The 18956-nt window shown below is 47.5% G+C and overlaps 1 protein-coding gene across 4 annotated transcripts in view; it reads left to right on the forward strand.

Moving 5' to 3' along the window:
- The window catches only part of Tcf7l1 (transcription factor 7 like 1), a 162651-nt gene that overhangs the window by 137353 nt on the left and 6342 nt on the right, over window positions 1-18956 (forward strand). The window contains exons 4-8 of one of the 4 annotated variants that reach the window (XM_029478326.2): window positions 3185-3268; window positions 3547-3588; window positions 17454-17586; window positions 18358-18463; window positions 18669-18752. In XM_029478326.2, coding sequence (XP_029334186.1) covers window positions 3185-3268; window positions 3547-3588; window positions 17454-17586; window positions 18358-18463; window positions 18669-18752 — 449 coding nt within the window. The remainder of the gene's footprint in view (window positions 1-3184; window positions 3269-3546; window positions 3589-17453; window positions 17587-18357; window positions 18464-18668; window positions 18753-18956) is intronic. The other 3 variants (XM_021164537.3, XM_029478327.2, XM_021164538.3) reach the window with 3 other exon arrangements.

Consider the following 18956-nt stretch of genomic DNA (forward strand, 5'->3'; position numbering starts at 1 on the left):
CCCTGGCTTTGAAACATTTCTAATTGCCAAGAGAGACTGGGAGGCTGCTGGCATTTGATGGATAGAAGCCATCAACGTGTTGTTTAAGAAAAAGGCCATGTTTAAGACCCCAAACATTGTTCCAAACTAAAATTCAGATAGTTTTGGCCCACCCTGATGCCATCAAAAGATCTCTCTGGGACAACCAGTAAGCACAAATGGTTTTTGGGGTTTTTTGTTTTGTTTTTTTTTGTTTTTGTTTTTGTTTTTTTTTTTTGATTTTTCGAGACAGGGTTTCTCTGTGTAGCTCTGGCTGTCCTGGAACTCACTCTGTAGACCAGGCTGGCCTCGAACTCAGAAATCCACCTGCCTCTGCCTCCCAAGTGCTGGGATTAAAGGTGTGCGCCACCACTGCCCGGCAGCACATATGTTTTTATGACACAAAGGAAAACCATATCAGAATGGAGCCGATGGGATTAGAAACTTGTCTGTTGTTGGGTGATATGATCTAAGACATTTCCCTTCAACATCAGATGGATTTCACGGTGACTAATGCTTTTCTGTTTTGTTTTGTTGTGTTGGTGATGTTGTTGTTGTTGTTTTAAGACAAGGTTTCTCTGTAGCCCTGGCTGTCCTAGAACTTGATCTGTAGACCAGACTGGCTTCAAACTCAGAGATCCACCTGCCTCTGCCTCACGATTACTGGGACGATTACATCACCCCACTTTGTTTTGCTTTTGTTTGTTTTGTTTGTTTGTTTGTTTTTGTGTTTTTCGAGACAGGGTTTCTCTTGGTAGCCCTGGCTGTCCTGGAACTCACTCTGTAGACCAGGCTGGCCTCAAACTCAAAAATCCGCCGGCCTCTGCCTCCCGAGTGCTGGGATTAAAGGCGTGCGCCACCACGCCCGGCTAGTTTGCTTTTGTATTTTACTTTCACTTCACTTACTTTTTTTTCTTTTTTTTTTTTTTTTCTTAAACAAGGTCCAAGGTAGCAGGATTAAAGGCTTAGGCCACCACCTTGAGACATGGATGTTAATTCTAGACAGTGTTACTCAGTTGCAAGTCACCACCCTAGGAGAACATCAGAACAAAGGAGGTGCTGGAGGCTGGTACTCTGGCGAGGGTCTGGCAAGGGGCGTGATGGGCTGTCGGTTCTCATCTTCCACTTGTTGAGGCAAGATCTTCCGTTCTCTGCTGCTGCATTGAGTACCACAGGCAATCCAGTCTCCTATCTCACAGTGAGACTGGAATTATAGATCCATACTCTCAAATCCCAATTTTTATGTGGACTTCAGGGTTCCTCAATGCCTTTACCTCCTGAGCCATCTCCCTACCCCATTTTTTTTTCCAGACAAGATTATGTGTAGCCAGGATTGGTCCCATATATTCTATGCAACAGGGGGATGACTCTGACCATCTGGTCCTTCTGCCTCCATCTCCCCTGAAGTGAGGTGGGAATACAGGAGTGCATTATTACCTTCAGTTTATGAATCAAACCCAGGGCCTCAATGCATGCTGGGAAAGCACTCTGCCCACCGGAGCTATACCCACAAGCCTTGTGAATACCTTTCTAAAAACTCCGCCCCTGTCCTGCCCACGCTGCTCTTCTGCCAGTTCCACCCCCACACCCACTGTGAAATCCAAGGATGATTCAAAGACTTCCTTCAGTCTCTGAAAGTCGACCCGAGGAGCCTCCACTTCTCAAAGAATTGTATGTAGTTCTCAAAGCAGTCTCAAGACTCCTGAACACGCTGCTTCGCTGGTCGGCTGCCCAGAAGCACCCCGTCAATGTTGACTCTAGGACAACATGCTTGCTTTTGCTCCTGGCAAAGACTAATGGTTTGCTTATGAACATAAGAGCTGCCATTTATCAAATATCTCCCATGTGTAAGACAGTGTTCAGTGCCTGACGTGGTCCGGTTCCTGCTAACAACCTGTAAAGTTAGTCATAATAGCTTGCCCCACAGGTGATAAAACAGACTCCAAATTGTTAAGTCATTTGTCTTGGGTCACAACCTCCCTGGGTTGAGTAAGATCTGTACCTGTGGCTGTGCTCTAAGCCCAGGTCCACCACTTCCCCTAGGCTCCCTCCTGTCAGGCAGTGAGTGCCATACCCGAATTAAGGAAATGTTGTTCTCTAAGAGCATGCGTGCGTGAGCTTGTATGCACACGGGTATGGAAAGAATCCCTTTTTTCTCCCCTCCAGTGATGCATGGCAGAAGATGGGGTGCTGGGTGATTGTTCCAAGGTTGACAGACACTAATGAAAGCAAGGTCACCATCCATCAGTATGAACAGATGCTGGGTGTGGTAGCACACACCTATAGTCGGAGTACTCCAGGTTTAGTAGCAACAAGAAGAACGCTGAGAATTCAAGGCCCGCTTGGTCTAAATAATAAATTCCAGGCCAACCAAGACTGTGTAACAAGACCCTATCTCAAACAAAGAAATGAAAATGATAATTACTTATGACACTTGATTGTGGGGCAGGTAGGAGTTTTGCTGTTGTTTGTTTATTTTTAGACAGACCTCATATATATCGTAGACTGGCCTCAAACTTGTTAAGTAGCTGAGGGTGACCTTGAACTTCTGATCCTCCTACTTCTACCCACAAGAGCTAGGATTTCAGGCAGGCCACCACCACGCACGTATTTGGAGTTGAGGGTTAGATATAGGGCTTCGTGCACGTTAGCTGAGTACTCCACCCCCTGGACCTATGCCTTGCCCTGTCCCATGCTTTACCCATTTGTTTCCACTCCCACAAGTGCATTTCTTGGGGAGTGCCATTGGTGATAGCACTGTCTCCTTGGTGCCTTACTTTTCTCATGGCTGTGCTAAAATATCTGCCTTAACAGAGGAAGGCAGACCAGATTTGGGAATCTGTTCTCTGATAATCTGCCTTGCTACACAGGGGGACTAAAGAAGACTTGAGCCCCGATGACAGGTTCTTTGAAGAAGATGGTCACGTGGGAGTGTATCCATTCCCTCCCCACTTACTACTTTACCTGAGCTGTTTAATGTCTTGGCCCCGGCCATGATGATGAATGGCGGTCGTGGAGTAGCTATAAATGTATGCTGGGCCATATTAGAACCACGTGGCAGTGGAGGTGACTGGCCCTGTAGGGTCTGTGGGCTTACAGCTCGTGACCTCCCTGAGAGCCCAAGAGAGTTCATCTCACCGCTTCATGTTTTCTGTCCCCCATGCAGTACCTACAGATGAAATGGCCCCTCCTCGATGTCCCCTCCAGTGCTACAGTCAAGGACACAAGATCGCCATCTCCAGCACACTTGGTGAGTCTGCCTTAGCTTCCTGGGCCCTGTCTGTGACGCCTTTCCCCATTCCAGAAGCTTCCTTGAGTCTGTCTCCTTGGTGTCTCACTTTTCTCACGGCTGTGCTAAAATATCTGCCTTAACAGAGGAAGGGTTGGTTTTGGCTCACGGTTTGGTGGGACCGGCTATCTGGTGGGGAAGTCCTGGTGGCAGGAGTGTGAGGCGGCTGGTAAAGCCACTGTCAGGAAGCAGAGAGTGACAGATGCTGGTGCTCAGCTCATTTTTTCCTTTTTGTTCAGTATGGGGATCCTGCCCGTTGGATGGTGCCTCCCACATTCAGGGTGAGTGTCCCCCTCCTCAGTTAAATCTTTCTGGCAGCACTCTTACAGACAGACACACCTGGAGGGTGTTTGGAGGGTGTTTCCATGGTGATTGTAAATTCAGGCAAATTGACAATGAAGATTAACCCTCACACCCGGTGTGGGCACAGTTAGGGGTTACCAAAGGTTCTGTCTTAGACACCCTCCTCACCTCTCCGTCCACCTCAGCACAAAAGCACACACCACCTGGAAGGCTTGATTGAAGGCACATGGCCCTGACCATTAACCCCGGTTCTTCCTGGCCACCTGCTTCAAATCCTTCCCCACTTCCTATGAACAAGAGGTCCTTTCTGCCCAGTTGGTGCTCATTCAGAACCCCTCCTCTTCTCCCTGGAGCTGGAAGACTGCAGTTAAGGGGGCTCCTCTTTACCAGCTGTTTCAGGGAAGCATCCATTTAAATGTGGCCAACGGCTGCTCCGCACGCACAGCTGTGGCAACACTGGGCCTTGGAGGAAAGGGGAGCCAGGAGCAGTGGGGTCCCAGCAGGGCTCCTTGCCTTCTCATGACACAGCACTGGCACACAATGCATATAAAAGATGAGGCTGGAATCTAACCCTTGCCTTCCGTCTTCCAGGAAATAAAGCCAGGCTCCGCGGATGCCTGCCAGGCTATCTGGTGACTACCTTGCTAGCGAGTCTCAGAGACACAGAGGATCTCTTCACCTGTCTCAACCTGTCCATTTTATAGACAGGAGATGAGGGCTTCCTCGCCGCCTTAGGGTTCCATGACAATCTTTGAAACTACTAGAGACAGATTTAAAGTTCTATGGAGGTAGAATACATTATACAAAACAAACTCCCCTGCTGCCTGCCGCCACTCATGGTCCTCTCCTGCTTCTCTTACTTTACAGCCAATCCTAGGCATGTTGTTTTCTCACACAGGACATTTTAAGATATACTGATAATCCTTGCTCATTAAAGGGCAGCTGTGAGGGAGGAGATACACTCAGAGTATAAATAGAGGTGCGACCAACTTTCGTTGTTTCCAGTAATCACGGGACCAGCTCTGAGTGAGAGAGCCTTAGTCTTATTTGTCTACAACATGATGTCATGTACGGCTCTCGGGTGACTGCCACAGCCCTCTGCCAGGAGGTAGACAGGAATAACCATGTGGGGCAGAGCCAGCCACCCAGGGTAGGCTGTCCCAAGACATGCAATGTACTGCTGGTAGGGTCTGTATCTTGTCACCACACTATTGAACCCTTGTGTCAAGGCAGTGGTTCTAATCTCCGAGGTCCTATTTGGGATGATAAGCATGAGGTACAGGCGCCCTCTAGTGGCTTGAATCAGACCCAGGGAAGGATGGTTAGCCCTGATTCAGCTATCTTCTTCACTGCCTACCATCTCTGCTGACCCCCACCCATTCTGTGGTACCCCAGAGCCTCCCACAGTAAACCCAAGATGTCAGAGCTCACTGCCCCTTCTCCTGTCCAGAGGCTATCTTTTCATGGGTTCCTTTTAGAGGACACCATTTCCCTCTCAAATCTAATGTCTCATCCTCCCTGTGAGCATCACCCTACACATCCACTAACGCCCAGTCACATCTCCTTCCCTGCCAACCCAGGGCAGCCTAGCCCAGCTCTAACTGCCACGCTCACTCATCTCCTTGATTTCTAGGCACCATCTAGGGGGCAGCTGACAGTGTTGGGCACTCCTACCTCCTTCGCTCCAGGACACTGTTGGCTCTTGGCCTTTTTCCTCACGTAAACCGGCTGTTCAGGACTTTCTCGGAGTAACAGAAAAGTATATGAAATCCCTAAACTCTCAAGAAGCCTCTGGCAGTTGCAGCTGCCGATCATCTAGACATTGCAGATGAGTGGATGAGACAGAAGAATGCGGATGAGTGGTCTGGATCCCCCAACGCAGCTGGGAAACAGAGAGGCCTCGTGTTGTCCGAGTACAGAAAAGCAAGTACCGATGGCACACGTTGCTTTATAGATAGTGAAGTAATATATGTGTGTGTGTGTGTGTGTGTGTGTGTGTGTGTGTGTGTAATTTTTTAAAACCTGGGTAGGGCATAAACAGGCAGATCTCTGTAAATTTTAGGCCAGCCTGGTCTACATAGCAAGTTCCAGGCAAGCCAGGACTACATAAGGAGAACCTGTATTTTTTTAAAAATTAAGTTAAGGGCTGGAGAGATGGCTCAGCAATTAAGAGCACAGACTGCTCTTCCAAAGGTCCTGAGTTCAATTCCTAGCAACCACATGGTGGCTCATAACCATCTGTAATAGAATCTGATGCCCTCTTCTGGTGTGTCTAAAAACAGCTACAGTGTACTCACATAAATATAATAAATAAATCTGTAAAAAATATTAAATTAAATAGAAAGCAAACATTAAATCCCCAGTGTTTAAAAAGAATTTCGCTGGGCGGTGGTGGCACACACCTTTAATCCCAGCACTTGGGAGGCAGAGGCAGGCGGATTTCTGAGTTCGAGGCCAGCCTGGTCTACAGAGTGAGTTCCAGGACAGCCAGGGCTACACAGAAAAACCCTGTCTCGAAAATCCAAATAAAATAAAATAAAATAACAAAAAGAATTTCAATAACGCCCAAGGGGAAGTCCTTAATACAAACCTAGAGTCCAGCAGTTTATCCAGACTCCCAAGAACAGAGAGGAGGGCGCTGCCTTGAGATGCGCTGGTCATGGTTGCCGTGGAGACCTGCAGGTTCCGATCCCGGCTTTGCTTCCTTCTCTTCTCAAAGCTTTGGGCAAATTACGTCATCTCTCTGCCTCAGTTTCCTCATCTATTAAATGGGGATTAGAGGAGCACTGACATCATAGAGTTGTGCAGAAATGAGCTGGTGTGCTGTAATGAGTTCAGCATTGTGCCCAACACAAAGTAACTCTTCACTAAGGGTTAGCTTTCCAAACGGTCACCACACTTCACCCTCATCGCCACCACTGCTGCCGCAGTCGTCATTGTTAAGAAATTAAGAGAGGGAATGAACAATTAACATCAAGTTTAATTAGCAGAACTAAGAGGTAATGAGGGCCCGAATTAGGTGCCAAAACAAGTGGACAGATTGCGAAGGTAATAGAGATAATGAGCCCATAGAATTTAACATCTTAATCCCCCAAGGATATGATTTAATTGGGCTGGGGTGGGGCTGGTATCTTAATTTTTTTTTAAGCTCCCCACAGCGACTTTAAGGGGCAGCCAGAGTTGAGAATCATTCCCGTAATTGCAAATCAAAGACATGAAGCTGGGGAGAGAGGTGCTCCCTACCTCCCTAATCACGGAACCTGACTCCTTGTCCAAGCCAGAGGGCGTGAGCTAGACCTGAAGTTTCTTAGGACAAGATCACAGAAGCAGGGGCATTGGTTTTTCTTTTCTTCTCTTCTCTTCTCTTTTCTTTTTTTTAGTAGAGAAATAAAAACACTAGATTATGAAAACTTAGCTTAGATCAGAAGTAAACTATTTGAAGAAGCTTTGCCCAGGGAGTAGGGCCAATGAAGAAAATAGGGTGCGTACTTGCAGAGATTTGGTGAGTCATGTGGATAGAGTCTGTCAAGGAAGTCTTCAGTGAGTCGCAACCCGGTGTAATGGGGGCAGGGCTGGCGGTTAGTATTCTTTCCATTTACACCTCTAAAGCAAGCTGGGGGTGAAAGATTGGGGAAAAAATCGCCTGTTACTACTTGGTTTTCCTGTTCTGCTTTGTTAGAAAGACTTTATTTTATGTGCATGAGTGCTTGCCTGACTGACTGCACCGTGTTCGTGCCTGATGCCCAAGGAAACCAGAAGAGGGCATCGGAGCCCCTAGAACAGTAGTTCTCAACCCCGTAGGGTCGAACAACCTTTATATAGGGGTCACCTAAGACCATCAGAAAATGGATATTTACATTATAATTCACAACAGTAGCAAAATCATAGCTATAAAAGTAGCAATGAAAATAATTTTATGGTTGGGGGTCAGCACAGCATAAAGAACTGTATTAAAGGGTCACGGCGTTAGGAAGGTTGAGTACCACTGGTGTACAACTTGATGGTTGTGAGTCACCCTCTGGATACTGGGAACTGAACCCAGGTTTCCTGCAAACGCAGCCTGTGCTCTTAACCCTCTCTCTAGCCCCCTGTGCAGCTAACTGTGATGTTGGAGCACTGAACTCTCAGTGCTTAGGGACGATTACGCTGACCCCCCACACTGACCATGCCCTACCCTATCTTTCACCAGTCTCTTCCTGAGGTGCGGAGAAGGATGGGGGGGCGGTGTATTGTCGTTGTTCACAAGTATTTAATCTTCCATATGCACAAGGAGAATTTGTTAAGTGAGCGGGAGTGGGGAATGGTCTCTGAGAAAGATGGATAGCCCGTGTATACATCTCCTTACCCCAGAGCCATTTCCCTCTTCTCATTCAGAACAGATAACTGTGATGCCTGAGTCAGGTGTGTGGGCATATGCCTGTAATCCTAGTACTTGGGAGGCGGAGACTGAGACTTAGAAGTTCAGGCCAACCTGGGCTACGTAACAAGTATTCAAAAACAGAAAGAAGCAACTACAAAAAATAAAAGTATTATGTTCATTTCACTATGTCACTTGAGAAAGTGCCAAAGAGCATAAGGGACGATAGCTGGCATGTATGTGTTTCTACATAATGTGCCACTGCGGTGTGTGTACGTGTGTGTACTAGCGAGCGTGTGTGTGTCTGTCTGTCTGTCTGTCTGTCTGTGTTTACAGGCACTCACCACCATAGTTGGTTTAGGGGCTCTGAGGATTGAACTCAGGGCCCTGTGCATATTCAGTTAGTAAAGGTGCTGGCCACCAAGCCTGACAACCCACATGGCGGAGGGACAGAACAGACTCCTACAAGCTGGCCTCTGACTTCCACACACATGCACACACTCACAAAAAAAGTCAATAAATAAAACTGTAATAACATTTTTAAAAGAGCAAGTCTTGGCTGGAGCATGGTGGGGAGGGGAGGCTCATGAGTTAAAAAAACAAACAAACAAAAAAACCCAAAAACCCAAGCCTGCAGCCCGCAGCCACTTACACTAATATTGTAATAGCGAATACCCTATTTTGTTATTATCCACTGACTCATTCTCAGAAGCATATTGCAGAGCTTCTCGCCAAAGCATGGGTGGCTGAATCAGAGCCTGGATGCTCTCCTTCTAAGGACGTCTCACTGCCCCCGCCCCAAGCAGAGAAGCCTCAGGTTGCTTAGCACGTGAACGCTCTCAGAATCGCTGGCTGGGATTTCCCTTAGAATTGTACATTGCAGGGGCATATGGTGGTCCACGTCTGTAATCCTAGCACTTAGAGCGTAGGGGGAGGATGGCCAAGAAGAGCTTAAGGTCATTCTTATCTACATAGTGAGTCCAAGGGCAGCCTGGGCTATGTAAGGCCCTCTCTGGCTGGCTGTCTCTCTGCAATCTATCTATCTATAGAGGAAATGTATACATGGCCATATGAAGTCCTATTTATAAATAAATTAAAAGTGAATAAATGAAATTTGTGTTATTTCTCCATCTCATCAGGACACCTGTGTAGACTCCGAAGTCTCTGCAATTCATAATAGTCTGTGGTTCCTTCCATTTGTTCTCCCATACTGACTATACTTTTTAATTAATGTTAATTTTTATTTGAATATAGTTTCAAACTTTCCTACCTGAAACTCCCACATACTTTTTATCCAGATCTACAAATCTAGCCAGCTCCTGTGGTTTTCCCTCTCTCTCTCCTTATGTTCTTCTTCTCTTTTCCATTCCTGATTATGTGGCTAGTAAGTTGGAAATGTGACCTGAACACTGTAGGTTTCTTAGGAACAGAAATGTTTGCCTAGGTAACCAAAATAGAGATATCAAGGAAGGAAGGAAGGAAGGAAGGAAGGAAGGAAGAAAGAAAGAAAGAAAGAAAGAAAGAAAGAAAGAAAGAAAGAAAGAAAGAAAGAAAGAAAGAAGAGGGCCTGGGGAGATAGTTGATTCAGTAGGTAAAAGTGTGTGTAGTGTTAACAGGAGGACCTGAGTTCAAATCCCCAGCCCCCACATTAAAAAGACAGAAGGATGTGCCCACGCTCATGTTCCTGTAACCCCAGGTTACAGCCTAGCTCAGGCTTCAGTGAGAATAAGTGGGCATAAGGTGGAATGTGGTGGATGGGTCAGGACACCCATTGTCCTCCTCTGGCCTCAATGCATGCATGGCTATGTGCTTATAACACACAAGCAAAAGGAAAGAAAGATTAGCGTTTCACACAGTTCTCTAGCCCATGGTAATAACGGCTGTACTGGTCAAGTCTTCCGTCTACACTACTCCTCTAGGCTTTATTGGTGTGACTTCAGCTTCCGTCAGCCCAGGGCCTCAGCCCAGCTTGCCTTTCCCTGACTCTCACATAAAGCCAGCCATTTCCTTCTTGGGCTTTTCTGTTGTTCTTGTTTTGTTGAGTGAAAGGCCTCACAGAGCTCGGGCTGGCCTCAGACTTGGTACATTCTCTTGGACTGCCATGAACTTCTGACCCTCCTTCCTCGAGTGCTGGGATTACACGCCTGGGCCACCAGGCTCAGCTTAGTCGATGGGCAGGAGGGAGCCCGGGACGTCACACGAACTAGCCCAGCTTTAGGTGTCCTCATCCTATCAGGAGCAGACCCACTGTGTCAACACACCCATGTTAGAGATGTTGGCTTTGGGATTAGCTGATGCCAGGTGTTTCCATTGTATGTTAGTGCTGCTGTTTGTCCCTGGGTCCTTAGTGAGTGCTTTCTGGGGAGAGGATTGGAAGGCGTGCAGATGCTTTCTCATCGAGTATTTACCCAACTGGGTTGAGAAGGCAGTCACGACATGAGGGCAGGGCCTGCATCACTCCTTCGACTGAGTGGTTCTCAACCTTACCTTACTAATGCTGCAACCACCAACCGTAAAATTATTTTCATTGCTGTTTCATAACTGTAATTTTGCTACAGTTATGAGTCATAACGCAAACACCTGTGGTTTCCGATGGCCCTTGGCTACCTTGTGAAAAGGTATTTTTGACTCCCAGAGGGGTCACGACCCACGGGTTGAGAAGCCTCATTCTGTTTCTTTCTGTGATTGTCCTTTAGTTTCTCTGAAATTTTTACACCTCCCACTCTCCGGCCTTCACAGAGATAGAATCGACAATGCAGCAAAGCAAATTTGTGCCATTGATAACACAGTTACACAAACTGGTGGTGAGGGCCTTTACCTCACTTGTCACCAAGTCTGGTGGCCTGATTCTGTCCTCAGGACCCATATGGTGAAAGGACGGAATCTATTTATGCAAATTGTCTTCTGACCCCCACATCCATGCCACAGTGTACCATGCTGGTGTGGTTTTGTTGTTGTTGATTGGTTTTGAGACAGGAGCTCGCTCTGTAGCCCTGAGATCTATCAGCCAGCTAAAGTGGACTTTAAGCTAAGATGTTGAGCTCGGTGATTAGGAAGCAACCCTCGGTTCTGTTGACCTTGGTGAAATGAGATACATTCTCACAACAATTTGGATTGCAGGGGAGAACCGGGAGGTGAGACCTCTGATCAGGAAGGAGTTAGCTAAAGAATTATAGTCAAGGCCCAACCTGCAAAGCTTTCAAGACAGACCATTGCACACAAGGACCCACCGGCACATTCCAATCCCAGAGCATCCTCTCTCTCCCTGGCCTGCAGGTCCTTGCCTTATCTTTACATCTTTACTGGTTGCAGCATGGTCCTTGCTGTCTTAAGGGTTGGAATGTTTCATTTTGGATTCTGGCCTTGTGCTGTGACTTAGAGACATGGTCTCATTCTATAACTTAGATTGGTCTCAACTTCGCTTCTTTTTCTTTGTTGGTTTTTGGTTTTTGGTTTTTTTTGTTTGTTTGTTTGGTTGGTTTGGTTTGGTTGTTGTTGTTTGTTTTGGTTTGTTTGTTTTTGTTATTGTTGTTGTTTTTGAGACAGGGTTTCTCTGCGTAGCCCTGGCTGCTGTCCTGGAACTCACTTTGTAGACCAGGCTGGCCCGAACTCAGAAATCTGCCTGCCTCTGCCTCCCAAATGCTGGGATTAAAGGCATGTGCCACCACTGCCCAGCCATTTCTTTTTAATTTTTTAAAATTACTTTTACCTCTGTGTGTGTGTGTGTGTGTGTGTGTGTGTGTGTGACGCATGGAAGTCAGTTCTTTCCATCATGTGTGTCCTAGGAGTCAGAATCAGGCCGTCAGACTCAGAGGCCTTGCCGGCTGAGCTAGCTCACTGCCCTAACCTCAGCTCCTCAGTCCTTCGGGAAGCAGGTGTGTGCCATCAAACCAAGCTTAGTTTGTGTTTGTGCCCGAGGCACCAGAGCTGCAACCCAGGGCATTCCCAATGTTCTGCTCCTGTGCGAGGCCTCACTGCCTCCATCTCTTGCCCAGTCCATGGCCTCTCTTAGTGCCCTAGATGTACCGCGTTTATGCCCACCTAGCATCTACACTAGTGTTCCTGTGCCAGGATCGCCCCTCCTCTCACTGCGTGCCTAACTTGCTCTGCCATCAGTCACTATGTAAATCCTCTTATAGCTTCCCTGTATAGCCCTGGCTGTCCTGAGACTCACTCTGTAGGCCAGGCTGGCCTCGAACTCAGAGATCCACCTGCCTCTGCCTCCCAAGTGCTGGGATTAAAGGTGTGTGCCATCACGCCTGGCCTGGTTTGTTTTGTTACATACATTTAACTATTGGGGGCCAAGGAGCAGCACACACCTGGTGGTGTGTTGGTGGAGGATAACTTTTAGCAGTCATTTTGTTCTTCCACCTTGTGAATTCCTGTGATTAAACTCATGTTGTCATGCTTGGTGACTTAAACCTTTACCAGCTGAGCCATCTCGCAAGTCCCTCTTGTCCAAATTTTAATTAACTTCTTCTTTGCCTGGCTCTTGTGGCATATAAATCTTTCACCCGTACTATCTGTGCCAGCTGGCTCCTTCCAGAATATTTTTCTGCTAAATTTAAGATAGACTTGGGAGTAATTAGAAATAGGGGACCAGAAATTGGTGAAGAATCCAGAAGTTGGCATCTGGGGAAAGTAAGAGACAGCAGAGCAAAGTAGCTTCTGACATTGTATGTCAAGTTCTCATGAAGAGGCCACTCAAGGAAGGGACCAGGGCTGGAGAGAAGGGCTAGCATAGCAGTCAAAAACACTCGCTGCTCTTACACAGGATCACAGCGCCTGCTGGCTTACAACCACCCTAACTCCAGTTCCAGGAAATCCAATGCCCTCTTCTGACCTCTGTGGGCATCAAACTTAAGCAGGCTTACACATAATACATAGTCATACACACAGGCAAACCCTGATACACATAAAGTCAATAAATATAAAAAAATTATAAAAGAAAATAAAGCCAGGCACAGTAGCTTTATCCCAGCCTTTAATTCCAGGACTAGGGAGGTAGAGGCAGGTAGATACCGGAGAGGAGAGGACAGGAGAGGACAGGAGAGGACAGGAGAGGGGAGGGAGGGAGGGAGGGAGGGAGGGAGGGAGGGAGGGAGGAGGCAAATATGCATAATTAAAAAGGAGACCATCATCTAAGGAATTGACTTAAGAAAGAGTTCTTTAGTTATCTGTGATGGGGTGCATGCAAAGAACGTTGCTCTCTGCCATAAAACTTTAAGCCAGTAAATTACCAAGATAAAACAAAAACCAAACAAAAGCGGATCTGGGCAGGTGGTGGTCAGTAGGGCCTGCTCACTGTCGTGAATACATTTACTCTTAAAATCTATGCATAGAGCACAGTAAAATTGCTCTGTGGTTAAAGGTGCTTACCTGTAAGCCTGAAGATCTGAGAGTCTAGCCCTGAATCCCACATGATAGAAGGTGAGAACCCATTCTCACGGATTGTCGCCTGATCTCCACAAGCACACCGTGACATGTGTGTGTGCGTGCACTCGCACATGCATCAGCATGCACGCGCACACACACACATTTAAATGTTTTAAAATTAGGAATGACTAGCCCATTGAGATGCTGCACGACTTTAATCCCAGCATTTGAGAGGCAGAGGCAAGAGAGCTTATGACTTTGAAGCCAGCCTGGTCTACAAAGTGAGTTCCCACATAAGCCGGGTCTGCACAGAGTAACCCTGCCTCGAAAACCCAAGTAAACAAGCAAACAAACCGGAAATGAATTCTTGCCATGTGGAATGTGAGATCTGCTGCAAGAGAATTGGACCTTGGGACTGTATTCTGGTTGACACATTGCTCATTTGTTGGTCCTTCCTCTTGTAACACATCTCAGTTTAGCGGAGCCCAGCTAAGTCGCCATTCAGAGCTTAGGAACACACTTAGGAAATACACAAGGAGCTTGGGGATATTCCTGCAACCAACCTGAGGTTAAGAGTCAGGAGACGTGGCAAAGCTGATACTTTCTTCTATTTACCTTTCTTCTATTTCTGTCGGGTGACAGAAGAATGGAGGGACCCCTGGCTTAGCTGCTCGGGGGCAGATGGCAGAGTCTGAGGGTGGCAGAGGACCCGGGGCAGGTGGCAGAGTCGGAGGGTGGCAGGGTGCTGCTGTGGAGTCTCAGTCCTCCGGGATCTCCTCCCAGCCCCACAGTTGACCAGCTCTGGCAGACACCACCCACAGTGTGTCTGAAGGAACGACCTCTACTGGACCTGCTCCCCAGCTATTCCCTCCCATGGAATTTGGGATGTTTCAAAGAAACTGATGTCACTGCAAACATTTTCTGTGTCCATTCTCCCCTGGAGCCCTGCCCTTCTCTATCAGCTAAGGGATCACGGATGATTGACAAAACTCATATTCTGAATAGCATTGTTAGTTGTCTACTGAAATGTTGGGTGATTTCCTGGGCAGCCATTGTCAAGTCCAGGACTCCATCATGATTGACAGTAGAAGGGAAGGGTCTACTCTCCTGAGCGATCAATCCCATGCAACTGGTTTCTGATCAGGTTAAGGGAAAAACAAAACAAAACAGGGTGCTGGAGAGATGACTCCGCAGTTAAGAGTGCTGGCTGCTCTCCTGAGTTGAATTCACAGCAGCCACAAGGTGGCTCACAACCATGCAAAATGGAATCTGATTCCCTCTTCTGGTGTGCATGAACACCTGAGCAATCCTATACATGAAATAAGCAAATAAATAAATCTATAAAAGAAGGACAACAAGAGGGAGGGGGGCTCCTCTGGTGGACAGTTTTCCATGGCAAGCCCTTAGGGGTTGGTTTTACCTTGGGCTTAAAATATGCCCTGGGGACCCCTTTGCTTTCCTAAGAGCTGTGAATTTGAAGAGCTTCAAACGGGAAAAGACTGAAGCAGGCTGTGGTGATCATAGAGCAGACTAAGTTACACAGCCTGCCTCAGCAAGGTGAAGCTGCGGGCCGAAGGAGATGGCTCAGCAGATAAAGTGTGGGGACCAGAGGGAACTGGGATGCTCAGAACACATAAAACCCAGGCAGGTGTGGCAGCCTCGCATGGGTTTAGCAGATTATGAAGCCAGGGCAAGGAGTTGAGCCAAGATCAACAAGCTCTGGGTTCAGCAAGAGACCTCAGTAAGTCAAAAGGAGATCAAGGAAAGCCCTCTTTGGGTCTCCATCTGTGTACACATACACACAAAACTTTAAAATGGATCAGGGAGAGGAGTTGTCAAGATACCTGGGCTGAGAAGGTGCTCGACCTACGTAGCTTGCTGGAAGGATTTGGCTGTTTCGGATGGCATTCCTTGCTGAGCAAGCCCGTGTGGCTCCTACGACTTGTACTGAGGTTGTCCACTTGAGGCTGTGCATTCCTGACTGGTGGCCTCAGCCTTTGCTGTGGTCATCAAGCTCCTGGGGACAGCTGGAGAGAGAAGTGGGTGAGGACAGAGTGGGAGGTAGCCTCCTAAGAAGACAGGCCAGCCTCTAGGACAACTCTTGCTCAGCAACATTTACTTCCTGTCCAGCCCCTCGCGGACCATTTTCTGGACAACGATGCCTCCTAGTGGTATAAAATTATAACCCGCAGGTCATTTAGATTTATACCTAGATGTGCAAATTGAACTCCCTTTATGTGTTCTTTGACTGAAGGGTAAGCAGGCAACTGAAGCTTTTTAGTTTATTTATGGAAGGGGGGTGGTCCAGGCTGGCTTTTTACTTACTATGTAACAACAAGTGACCTTTGACCTCTGATCTTTTTACTTCCTGAGTGCAAGTCCCTGCATTACCGGTTTATGCTACCACACCCAGTTTACACAGAGTTGGAGATCAAACATGGGGTTTCAAGGATGCTAGACAACTGTGCTACATATCCCAGCCTAAGACTTCTTGTTACAAAATGACAAAATGATACAAATAAATATAAATTAAAAACTGAGGTGTGAAGGCTGGAGTGGATGATCATGGGTTTGAAACTAGCCTGGACTATATAATGCAATGTTGTCAAAGATAAATAAATGACATGGGACATTGTTGGCAGGGGCTGGCTTAGCTGTGTGATTATGTAGCAATCAGTTTTAGAATCATCGTTTACGAATTGTATCATGGTTTGTGCAATTCTCTCTATTTTTATTCATTATATTTCTTTGTGTGTATGTGGGTGGGCATCCTTGAGCCATGGTGTTCTTGTGTCGGTCAGAGGATCTACCCTGAGGGATCTAGAAAGAGAACGCAGGTTATCAGGCATCCACCTTGACCCACTGAACATTCTCTGTAATTCAATAGCCCTATTACGTTTATAGTGCCGAAAATTACCCTTTGACAGGCTGGCCCCTATAAACCCAGGTTCATCATTTGGACGCACTCACTAGGTTCCTAGAAACCTGATGTCAGAGCTAGTTATTGCACATGTTCTTTCTTGTGCTGTATATTCATCATTGTGATGGCCAGGAAATACAGTGAAAGCAGCCAGGTGTGGGTGACACACGCCTTCAGTCCCAGCACTTGGGAGACAGAGGCAGGCGAATCTCCGAGTTTGAGAATCTACAGAGTGAGTTCCAGGACAGCAAGGACTACACAGAGAAATCCTGTCTCTAGAAAACTTTAAAAAAAAAAAAAAACAACTTTTTTTTCTCCAAAAAAGTGAATGGGCTGGTGGGTAAGAGCACTGACTGCTCTTCCAAAGGTCCTGAGTTCAAATCCCAGCAACCACATGGTGGCTCACAACCACCCGTAATGAGATCTGATGCCCTCTTCTGTTTCGTCTGAAGTCAGCTACAGTGTACTTTGGGCTCAAGCAAGCAGGGACTGAGCGAGCAGGGCCAACCCGAGCGAACAGGGTTGACCAGAGTGAACAGAGGTCCTAAAATTTCAATTCCCAGCAACCAAATGAAGGCTCACAACCATCTGTACAGCTACAGTGTACTCACATACATAAAATAAACAAATCTTTAAAAATGTGAAGGCAGTATTTAAGTTTAAACGTTACTTATGCTGCTACACCTAACAAGTACATAGGACTAGGCAGCTACTCAGTTTGAGGCCTTGTTGCACCACCAAGGCCAGCAGCACACCTCATGGTTAGGGTGGGCTTTCCTGCTCTCGTCCCTGCTCTGCCCACTTTACCTGTTATAAGACTTGTAAGCCCAGGAAGCCCCAGGAACTGAGCAGACCAGACTTTGTGGTATGAAAAGAGGGGCAGCAGGAAGTGACAGAGAGGTCAAAGAGCTTCTTGTCAGTAACGTCAGAACGTGGTCACATAAACTCGAGAACTGCACAGCCCACAAGCGCCCACCCCGCTGTACCCATAAAGGGGGGCTGTGTGGGAGTTAGAGAGGGGGGGGGGGTGTTCCGAGGTGCTCTCTTATCCTCTCCTCGTTTCCTTCCCTCTAGGCCAGTTGTGAGGGCTGGAGAGGGCGTTACACTGAAAGGAGCCACCAGTGAGTGGCAGTTGGCTGGACACACCATCTTCCTGCCACTGTGCCTAGTCCATCTCCTCTCTCTTGCAGTCCAACAAAGTTCCTGTTGTGCAGCACCCTCATCACATGCACCCGCTGACACCTCTCATCACCTACAGCAACGACCACTTCTCCCCTGCCTCCCCTCCCACGCATCTGTCCCCAGAGATCGACCCAAAGACAGGTAAGTGGCCCCTGTGACAAGCTGGGCTCCCAAAGAGGGGTGGGGGGGCTCTATGGGGTCGGGGGTTAAGTATAGAGCCTGGAACCATTGTAAATTCAGAGGGTTGTCTAGTCATCTGAGGCTGGGCCTCTATAACCAGAATGTGTGCCCACTACACCACATATTTCGAATAGAGCCTTCTGGACAGACTTTAAAATGGCTTTTAAAACAATGGGGGTGGAGCTGGCTTTAATGTGTGGAAGGTGATAATTAACTGCCCACCACACCTGTCCATACCTGGAAGCCTAGGTCTTCATAACGTTCCTACTGAGTCACTAAGAATTTTCAGAGCCCGTGTTTAAAGAAATAATGATTATTTGGGGGTAGGGTGAAATGACCATAGAGTAAAAGCCCAGAGTTTAGAGGCGGGGTGGTTTGTTGGCTGAGTAAGGTTACTGTACTGAGAATGAAGCTGGTTGTCTAGAAAGTTAAATATGTGAGGACTTGGGGTAATTTTTGCTCTCTGTTGGGTATTTCCTGGGCCTTGTATGAATCCCTGTGCAGTCAACAAAAGAAAGTTACATCCGCAGAGATGGCTTCCAGGTAACTAGAGAGACGGTATCTGGGTCCTCTCTCCCTTGGATGCCCTTGAGTTGACTGCCCAGGGCTACTAGAAGGTGAAAGGGGCAGAGATGATGAGAGATAAGGGCTTTCCACGGCAGCTCCTATGGGATGTTATGCAGGTTACGAAGGGTGGGTGAGGGAAGCATTTGACATCTCTCTCTTTGGAAGCAGGAATCCCCCGGCCCCCTCATCCATCTGAGCTGTCACCGTATTACCCACTGTCTCCAGGAGCTGTCGGACAAATCCCTCATCCCCTCGGCTGGCTCGTCCCACAGTAAGGAAACCCCAAAGCCTTTCTTACCCTCCTCCCTCCCTCCACTGAGCTCTGCCCTTCTGGACTCCAGGATTTAGACATCCTTACTCCCGCCTTGGACAGCTTCCTTCCAACTCCTCTGTCTTCCTGCCCGTTTCTTAGCATCCTCTCCAGCCCCCTCCGACTTGGCTGACAAGATCATCTTCCTCCCTCCTCCCCCTCACAGGCAAGGGCAGCCCATGTACTCTCTCCCTCCGGGTGGTTTCCGGCATCCTTACCCTGCCCTCGCCATGAACGCTTCAATGTCTAGGTGAGTCCTCAGGCTGGGGCTGCCAAAATGATGTCAAAGCCCAGGGATATTAGTGACTGCCACTTCTGGCCATAAGCCAACCAGTCACCTATAGGTTAGTAGCAGGGTGGTGGGGTTCCTTGATCCTTTTTTGTTTGGTTGGTTTGGTTTTTTTTGTTTGTTTGTTTTGGTTTTTCAAGACAAGAGTTTCTCTGTATAGCCCTG

Source organism: Mus caroli, unplaced genomic scaffold, assembly GCF_978045245.1.
Source record: "Mus caroli unplaced genomic scaffold, Mus_caroli_1 scaffold_7, whole genome shotgun sequence".
NCBI lineage: Eukaryota > Metazoa > Chordata > Mammalia > Rodentia > Muridae > Mus > Mus caroli.